This window comes from Brachyhypopomus gauderio, chromosome 18 (assembly GCF_052324685.1).
Source record: "Brachyhypopomus gauderio isolate BG-103 chromosome 18, BGAUD_0.2, whole genome shotgun sequence".
NCBI classification, from domain to species: Eukaryota; Metazoa; Chordata; class Actinopteri; order Gymnotiformes; family Hypopomidae; genus Brachyhypopomus; species Brachyhypopomus gauderio.
Window position 1 is genome coordinate 10,603,192 of NC_135228.1, and position 9,510 is coordinate 10,612,701.

General features: G+C 41.7%; 1 protein-coding gene across 1 annotated transcript; it reads left to right on the top strand.

The window, feature by feature from the left end:
* Positions 1–3,052: 3,052 nt before the first annotated feature.
* On the top strand, positions 3,053–8,183 carry LOC143481706 (G2/mitotic-specific cyclin-B3-like). The gene is made up of 11 exons (XM_076979810.1): positions 3,053–3,420; positions 3,674–3,754; positions 3,940–4,037; positions 4,169–4,313; positions 5,047–5,145; positions 5,498–5,590; positions 5,698–5,835; positions 6,098–6,253; positions 7,020–7,169; positions 7,251–7,381; positions 7,472–8,183. Exons 1-11 carry the CDS (start codon positions 3,355–3,357, stop codon positions 7,554–7,556), a joined length of 1,242 nt encoding a protein of 413 aa, XP_076835925.1. The 5' UTR covers positions 3,053–3,354; the 3' UTR covers positions 7,557–8,183.
* The last annotated feature ends 1,327 nt before the right edge of the window (positions 8,184–9,510 follow it).

Here is a 9,510-nt window from a genome sequence, read left to right on the forward strand (position 1 = left end):
CCTGCGCGAGTCCAATAGGGAGCGAACTGCATATACTGGGCCATCGTCCAGTAAGGTGGGAGGTGGCGGTGCATGCTCCTCGACACTAAGTGGACCCTCCTTGATGGTTTTTGTCATTCCTGGATGTCCCGTGTCAAGGGATGTGTGCGCCAAGCTTATCAGTTGTTTCTGTCGAATTAACGGTACGTGTAGGCGACCCACAGGGCATTGAGGATGTGGATTGGCTCTCTGAATAGCCCGATATAGGCTCCAGTCGATGCCCCCTAGGAAGCACTGGAAAGGGAGCACTGGCTCTTCGCAGGTGGGCGTAGCGAGGCGATCATTTTGCCGAGAGAGCGTGTCCGCCCTCGTGTTCTTCTCTCCCATTCTATACGTTACGGTGAACAAAAACCAGGAGAATAAGAGTGACCACTGAGCCCGCCTTGGTGTTACGGAGGTATTCGAGGATTTTTGTGGTCGGTGATCACAAGGAGGAGGTGCCTCAAGTGTCTCCACTCCTCCAGCACAAGCTTTATGGCCAGCAGCTCCCTGTCACCTACACTGTAGTTCCTCTCAGCCTGAGTGAGTTTCTTGGAGTAATAGGCTACCGGTCGGAGCCCACCCCTCTTTCAGGATTGGTGGGACAGCACTGTTCCTACTCCCACATTGGAGGAGTCCACTTCTACAAAAAAGGAGTGCTATAAGGATTAGACACTTTATTCAATGCTGCGAAAGCCTGCTCTGCCTCTTCTCCCCACTTGAGCCATGTCTGTCCTCTGAGCAGGTCGGGGAGGGTTTTAGCTAGCATGCTCAGGGATTTGACAAACCGCCTGTAGAAGTTGGCAAACCCCAAAAACCGCTGGAGCTTGCCGGGGCGTTTGAGGCCTTTTCCAGCCCAGCACCGTCTCCACCTTGCCTGGCTGCATGCGCATCTGACTGTCACAAGAGCCACCGGTGGTGATCAGTGGTTAGAGACTAGCACCATAGAGATCTTGCATCATATCTATATCCGTCCATCCATCCATCCATCCATCCATCCATCCATCCAAACATACTGGCTAAATTTTTCTTGTCAAAGTTTGTACTGAGTTTCAACCCCTTTCACAGAAAACAGGATGTTCCCTAATGTTATGCCAAGGTGCACACTCTAGCTGTGAGTGCACCACGCAGTCAAGGCCACTGTCTGTGAATCTGTGAATGAAACAGAGAACAGAGCAAAAGACTCCTTACACACAGTATACTGTGTGTAATCAATCATATTAGTCCTGTTAGCACTCACATTTCAAGGCAATCTGATCCCCATTATTACTCATTATATATATAGATATTACCCATCATTATATGTATAGACATGTACATTCACTGGCCACTTTATTAGGTACACTGTGCTAGTACCGGGTTCGACCCCCTTTTGCCTTTAGAACTGCCTTAATCCTTTGTGATATAGATTCAACAAGGTACTGGAAACATTCTTCAGATAGTCTGGTCCATATTGACATGATAGCATCACGCAGTTGCTGAAGATTTGTCGGCTGCACATCCATGATGTGAATCTCCCGTTCCAACATATGTGAAAGGTGCTCTATTGGATTGAGATCTGGTGACTGTGGAGGCCATTTGAGTACAGTGAACTTATTGTCGTGTTAAAGAAACCAGTCTGAGATGATTCATGCTTTATGACATGGTGCGTTATCTTGCTGGAAGTAGCTATCAGAAGATAGGTACACTGTGGTCATGAAGGGATGTACATGGTCAGCAACAATACTCAGGTAGGCTGTGGCATTGACAAGATGCTCAATTGGTACTAATGGGCTTAATGTGTGCCAGGAAAATATCCCCCACACTATTGCACCACCACCAGCCTGAACCGTTGATACAAGACAGGATGGATCCATGCTTTCATATTGTTGATGCCAAATTCTGACCCTACCATATGAATCGAGACTCACCAGACCAGGCAACATTTTCCCAATCTTCTATTGTCCAATTTTGGTGAGCCTGTGTGAATTGTAGCCTCAGTTTCCTGTTCTTAGCTGACAGGAGTGGCACCAGATGTGGTCTTCTGCTGCTTTAGACCATCTGCCTCAAGGTTTGACATGTTCAGAGATGCTCTTCTGCATGCCTCGGTTGTAACGACTGCTTATTTGAGTCACTTTTGCCATTCTATCAGCTTGAACCAGTCTGGCTATTCTCCTCTGACGTCTGGCATCAAGGATCAAGGCATTTGCGCCCACAGAACTGCCACTCACTGGAAATTCGGACCATTCTCTGTAAAGCTTACAGATGGTTGTGCGTTAAAATCCCAGTAGATCAGCAGTTTCTGAACTACTCAGACCAACCATGGCACCAACAACCATGCCATGTTTAAAGTCACTTAAATCAGCTTTTTTCCTTTCTTCATATATATATATATATATATATATATATATATATATATATATATATATGAAGCCTAGCAATATTATCTTTAAAAAAATATTTTCTTGCTTTTTTGCACAGTTGATGTCGACTTTGTCTGAAATTCAACTAGCACGTATTTCACAAGAGATAATCTGTTGAAAAAGTTGAAAAATTAAACAAACATAATTTAATATGAGTATAAATACATTGCGTTTACCTTATAATGAGTCTTTTATTTTACATTTAAATATATAATATTTAACATATATATTAGAAATAGGTTATATATAGGCTATATATGTATATATTAGAAAGCCAAGATAAAAGAGTACTGTCAAAAGCGTTAGGCTTTATGTTAAATGACATTTGATCTAAGCAGAGGACGGGGTAAATAAATATAAAGTCTGAACAGCCTGAATAATCAGCAGTGTCTTCATAACTCAGTTAACTGGATTTCGACCGACGTATTGCGTTTTCTTACAGATAAGACTGGTGTTGAAGGTTAGGCTACATTACGCTCCATCACAGTAGGAGGCGACAAACGTGATACGTTACGCCAATCCTACCGTAGTGCTAAAGAAAAAGAAGACATTCTAACGGGCTCGCTTCTTTCCCCTGATTGGCAAAAAAAAAATCTACTCGACACCAGATTGGTCGACAGTTTAAAACTGACGTCTGGCTAAATGGACAACGATCCAATGAGCGTGCACCTTCACACATACTGCGATTTCAAATGCCTTGGTTTTAAAAACAAATAGCTTTACAGCGAATACGAAAAAAATAACCTGCCATTTTCATCTTTAAATCGGGATTTAGGTCGTGTTAGATAATCTGCATGCGATAAAGCATACTTACATTTGTCCGTTTTAATTTACCATTAGATTTGCCATTGCACTGAATGTTAGTTGGCTGTCACGTTGCCTTAAACTTCATAAAGACAGGAGAGGAGTTTGGACAACCATCTGGGAATAAAACATGTCATTCCGGCGGGATAAACACTGCTCGGTCTCTAAGGGTCAAGTGAACGGTCTGGACCAGCAGGTGAACACACTGATGTTCTTGTGTTTTACGATAGACCTGGGGAGGTAGCTAGCAGACTGATGCAGACGTTTGGGTGGTTGCATGTCAGTTTTGCAGATTTAATGTCGAAATTGAGACTTATTTGTAACCGTATACAATATATTGTGAATTAAAATTCATTTTTATTTAGTAATCTTCGGGGTAATGTAAAACTGTATGGCGTTGGCTAGCAGAAACACAAAAATGATGGTTTCTTTGTTTCCATTTGTTACAGAATATGTATCAGGTGAAAAGGACCCCGTCCTCCCCTCAGGGTGCGCCCAAGAAAAGATCCGCATTTATCGATCTTACAAACGTAAGCAAAAAGAGTCTCTGGAACTTTTGAATATTTAAGTTGAAAAATAACGTTTTCTTGGTATGCCTTGGTGTAATTTGAGTTGTCTGTAGAGGATCGTTGTGCTTTACTGGTCAGACATAATTTCTCTAGAACACAATTTAAACTAGAATTAAATAAGAAAACTTTCTCTTTTTTCCCAATAGACCAACAAACCCCAGAATGGTCATACAGCAAAGAATGGCAAACAAGGCAAAAGGGAGCCAAAAGGCAAAATGGTTAAGACCACTGTCAGTCTTAAAGGGTAAAGATTTCTCATTTTCAGGCTGCTGTTGTCACAAGCTCTTGTCGTCTTGACACGGCAGCACAAGAACATGCAGCATTTTTATATAAACTGTATTGTTTCAGAAAACACGTGACACGTTTTCACTCCAGGTCAAAAGATCTCTCAAGTGAGAAACACTGCGGTGAGTCTGAAGATCAGGTGGAGAAGGGGTTGGTAGCAGATTCCAAGGAAGTCTGTCCAGAAGAGCAGTCCCCAGTCCAGCAGCGTCTGGAATCTGCTGTTCAAGAACAAAAGGTTAGACTGAATTATCTATTTAATGCATATGTCGGAGTAAGAGTCCTTGTAGCGTCAGTCATTTTAGTATCTTTTTAGAAAAGATGGATTTATATGGAATCTGGGGTTGTGTGAAAAAGGGAATAAAATGCCCCCCAAAATCTGACTCGTACCACATGTGTTTCCTTAATCATGGAAGGATCCAGGTTACTGAGAGTCATCTGACAGAGCCATCTAATTGCCATTCACATTGAAGCACTGTACCCACTTTGGTCAAACCTAATTATATCTTATATTAATTATCATGCTAATATATTATTCTATATCCTATATTTATAAATATAAATACATTTTCTTGTCTTTCCTTATCTAATATGTCATTTCCATGTCAGAGGATCCCTGCTCCTTTAAAAGTAACACTTTGAACCTTCATGAAGACATAGGCGTACATTTGGCAATGGGGCCTGTCCTCACAACAGTTCATAATATTTCCATGTGAGGAAAGTGAAGCAGAAGTAACCCCAAACTAATGCCACATTACATCACAGATGGGGAAGATATTAGTCATGTGTGTTGCAATCATGTAGTCATACATCAACAGAGATAAATCACCAACAATGGTAAACATTTCAAAACCTAGGGTTACAGTCTTTGAAGTCATATTGAACCAGTCCTGAATTCACTAGTAATGTCTGACTACAGACTGCAGATATCTCTTAGTTATGCCCAACAAGTCTTTATTGCTGATCCTTAGATCCCGGAAGCTTTTGACATTGATAAGGATCAGGCTGGGGATTACTTGATGAGTCCAGAGTATGCCAAAGATATTTTTGACTACCTCAGGCACAGAGAGGTAAGAACCTATTTTGGTTTGGGTGGATTTTTTTTAATGTCTGGTTTGGATCCAGGTTTGCAGCTCCTTCTGCAATGCTTGTTCAATGAAGATATTCATGATAACATATAACCTACTCATTTAAAAATGGAAGCTAATGGGCAGAACTGTCTATTTAGCTTAAAGAACATTTGTGTGTAAGTTCAGAAAGTAAAAGTCCTCAGCTTTTGCTCAGGCTTCCTGGATATTGTTGTTTCCACTAATTTTACCTGGCTTGCACTAATTAGAAAACTCAGCAAGCTTGAATAAGTGTGTGTGTGTGTGTGTGTGTGTGTGTGTGTGTGTGTTCATTTGTTTTTTTACTCCTTTCCAGGAGAAGTTTGTCTTGACAGATTACATGCACACACAGCCGGACCTGAACGGTGACATGCGGGGCATTCTGGTGGACTGGATGGTGGAGGTCCAGGTACGCTGTGTGTGTGTGTGTTGCCCTTTGTCATTCGGTAACGTTCCCATCATTTAGGCGCCTAATCCGTTTCCGTTTTGCGTGTCTCTCTGGCTTCGCTGTTGCAGGAGAACTTTGAGCTGAATCACGAGACGCTGTATCTGGGGGTGAAGCTCACAGACCACTACTTGGCTGTCACTGTGGTTCCGAGGGAGTCCCTGCAGCTGATTGGTTCTACGGCAATGTTCATCGCTGCCAAGTTTGAAGTCAGTACCTTCAGAGGGCCTGGTCAGGGCTTGTTTTCACAAAAGCTTTATAACACAAAGATCATCACTTACTGGTATTGCTAGCATGTCTATATAATGAATGAAATTAGCATTCGAGAGATTACTTCTTTTTGCTAACTCTGTTCTACCAGGTTGTACTCATTATTAGGCACATCTGCATTTTTGAAGTGGTCCTTTACTGCCTCAGTCATAACACATGGCCAACTGTATGAGTGCTTAAAATACTTCAATCTCGGATCAGGAGCAGTGTCCCCCCAGCATCGATGACTTCCTCTACATTTGTGATGATGCCTACAAAAAGCAGGAATTCATTGTCATGGAAAGGAACATATTACAAGGACTTCAGTTCGATATTAACATCCCGGTCCCTTACAGATTTCTCAGGCGATATGCGAAGGTAAGAGTCTTTGGTATGCCTTCAAAACGTGTTTTGAGAGTGAAATTAGTTTCTGTTTATTAGCATTTACTTGCTCTTCCAGTTTAGATGGCCGTTCTGCCCTTGTCTGTATGTCTTCTGCGTTTTTAACACACACATCTTAAATGAAGTGTTAAACTTAGGAGTTAGCTTAATAACCATCAGTGTCTCAAACCCAGTTAGCAAATTACTGGTAGATTCAGAACGATCCATTCCAGTGCCAACAGGCAGCTGTAATTTAAAGGTAATTTCATTCATATGCTTCAGGAAAACTGAAGTATCAGAGTATTCTTATTTTCTTCATCAAAATACCATATGTTCATGAAAATGGGCAGTTGGCATGGCGAGGGTATCTTGCGCACGTGTGTGTGTGTGTTTGATCTAGCGTGTCCCCATTTGCAGTTCAGCCACCTTGGTGGGAGCCAGGCTTTAAAGTATATAGTTGGAAAAACAAATCTCTTCAGGTGCTTCGCTGGGCACTTTGATATGCTGCCGGACAGTAGCTATAAGGCAACTGCTTTACCAACCAACTGTTAAGAGCCAAAAGTAAATGATCCTTGACAAACCTCTGAAGTGAGATTACTACAGAAACCTGCAGGAAACATCCTTCTGTGCTCATATATCAGCTAAATTCCAAGTGGGCAGTACTTCCTGGATAACTTGGGCTAGCGTCGTTCTGATTAATCCAGTATACGTCCCCCTTTAATTTCCCTGTTTTTTCCCCTTTTGTTTGGGCCCGAACCTACAGGTAGCTGGTGCAAGTATGGAGACGCTAACGCTAGCGCGCTACGTGTGCGAGCTAAGCTTGCTGGAGCAGGAGCTGGTGGCAGAGAGAGCCTCGCGGCTAGCGTCCGCATGCCTGCTCCTCGCCCTCGTCACCAAAGGCCTGGGTGGATGGGTGAGGACATTCGAACATGCGGTTTCTGGCGAGTGATCGCAGGTGCGACATGTCGGTAACCAAGTTTCCCTCCCACTGCAGACAGGGGCTCTTCAATACCACAGTAGCTATACTGTGAAGGACCTGGGTTTTCTGGTGAGGAAACTCTACGCCATGCTGGCCAGTCCATCGGACGGGCAGCTGAAAGCCGTGGAGAACAAGTACTCTCATAAGTACGTGAAGCAGAAGCACTGAAATCGTACATGAGCGAATTCTGTTCCGTTTGATAATCCGATGTTTACTTTTTTGTGTGTGTTTTTCAGAGTCTTTTTTGAAGTGGCAAAAATTCCCCTGGTCCATATTGAGACTTTAGAAGAGGCTCTGTTTGTGGAGGATATATCTCAGTGAATCAGGGAGTTATCCCAGAGGATTATAAATGTTTGGTTCCAATCACATGTTATTTATTATATTTTGTACGTATTTAAAAGTTTTGCAGCTTTGTACTATATTTAAATGTATATATTTTTAAAAAATTAATCTTATATCTAGTTCATAGTTGGCTGTTAATTAAGCAGAAATTGACTGCATGGTCAAGGTACCTCAAGAAAATGTGGATTTGAATGTACAGTTTAATTATAACTAATGTTATCTAATTATAATAATGTTCTGTTGTAATGTTATAATCTTTGTTAGAGTTCTATTTGTGTGCAGGTATTCTTGTATATCCTTATAAGACATTTGACATTTCTTGATTACATTTTATATATCATGATCACTTTTTACCATGTCATTATGTAGGCAGCACTTTTTAACAGCTTTGTTTTGAAAAATAAAAGTGATCCCAGAGTGTTGGTTCAAAATGTTGTTTTACACGCCAAATGTTTAGTTGCTTTCTGAGGTAGTTCCTGTAATACGTCCTTGTTGCCACAAGTAGGCAGTATGCCTGGTAGTATACTCTGGTACCAAATTCATTTTAAGGAATTCATAATGAATTTGGGCATATTGTTAGAAGCAAGCAAACAAACAAAATGAAAAAAGTAAAGCTAATTTATTTTGTAGCATGAGAAATGAAGAGTGAATGTGTCACTCATCAGTGCAAGAACTGCTTGACACAATGTGGTTAATAAGTTGTATTTTAAAGTGGAATTGAAGTAAATTTCTTGTGTTATGTCTGTAGTGCTCATTTCTCAATGTTGCTTTACAGAAACGGCACGGAACATATTCTGAGAGTGAACAGAGACTTCTGTACATGCTTTTGGGGTAATCACACCAAACAACCAGGCAACCTTAAAAAATTCTAATTTGAAAAATTCTCTTGCTGACACTTAAAGCACTAAAAGGTCTGTGTGTATTCTCTAACCCAGCTTGCCTACTGCACACCCAAAATGCAAAGCTTCTCTTAGTTCCTAGAATTTGTAAGAATACAGCTGAGGAAAGAGTCTTGTCATATAATTCCCCCTCAGGTATGGAACAGCCTTCAAGCTTCATTCTGACACTGACATAATTAAAGCCAGGCTGAAGTCTTACTCAAGCTATTAGGACCCTGTAGATCAATGAGCCTGTTCATTCATTTCATGTTCCAGTCAATTCATGGGCTCATTTGGGTTTGTGACGATGATTTGGGTGGAATTCAATGTCCTCATGACTCACCCTCTGGCCCTCTGTTTTAATAACGCTGCTATAGATAAACCAGCCAGTGCTACATGCTAAGGACATGCAGTGTTCAACTTTATGGATCTAACCGACATCTTTCTGTTTTAATTGCACAATATTGTGGAGATGACTAGACTAGACGTGCTCATCAGTGAAGAAGCATAAAAAACTTTCCCAGTCCCATGAACCTGTGCTCCCAGTAGATGAACTTACACTACCATGTGCCAAAAACAGTCCACATTCCCTAGACCCACTGGAGTAACCGAGGCTCGACAGCTACACTCACATGGCTACTTGGGCTAAACCCAACATAAAAGTGTATGGTCTGGTTACTAGTTGGACCGCCCAATGGAGGATGGGTTCCTTCTTGAGTCTTGGTCCACCCAAGGTTTCTTCATTAATTCATCCCAGGGAGTTTTTCTTCATCACAGTTTCCTCTGGCTTGTTCATTATGTATCTGGACCCACACATTTGCAAAGCTGCTTCACGACTTGTTGTAAAAGCCCTATATAAAGAAATATGATTTTGACTTTGACAGTAGAGCAGATATGCTGGACCTCAGTGTATGGGCAGGAGTGGTGTCATGTCATAACTTGGTGAAGTACTTAGGAACAGCACCACCAAGAACCGTTTCTGAGCTGAATCTGTAAAGAGATACTGATAGAGATCTGTGGAAGATTGGGGAGGATCGGCTTGATCCCGCCCCCCT

Excerpts from the sequence above, each read along its gene's own strand:
- LOC143481706 (XM_076979810.1), top strand. The coding sequence starts at position 3,355 with ATGTCATTCCGGCGGGATAAACACTGCTCGGTCTCTAAGGGTCAAGTG. Across the intron at positions 5,836-6,097 it reads TCATCGCTGCCAAGTTTGAA|GAGCAGTGTCCCCCCAGCAT; the intron begins GTCAGTACCTTC and ends ATCTCGGATCAG. Across the intron at positions 7,382-7,471 it reads GAGAACAAGTACTCTCATAA|AGTCTTTTTTGAAGTGGCAA; the intron begins GTACGTGAAGCA and ends TGTGTTTTTCAG.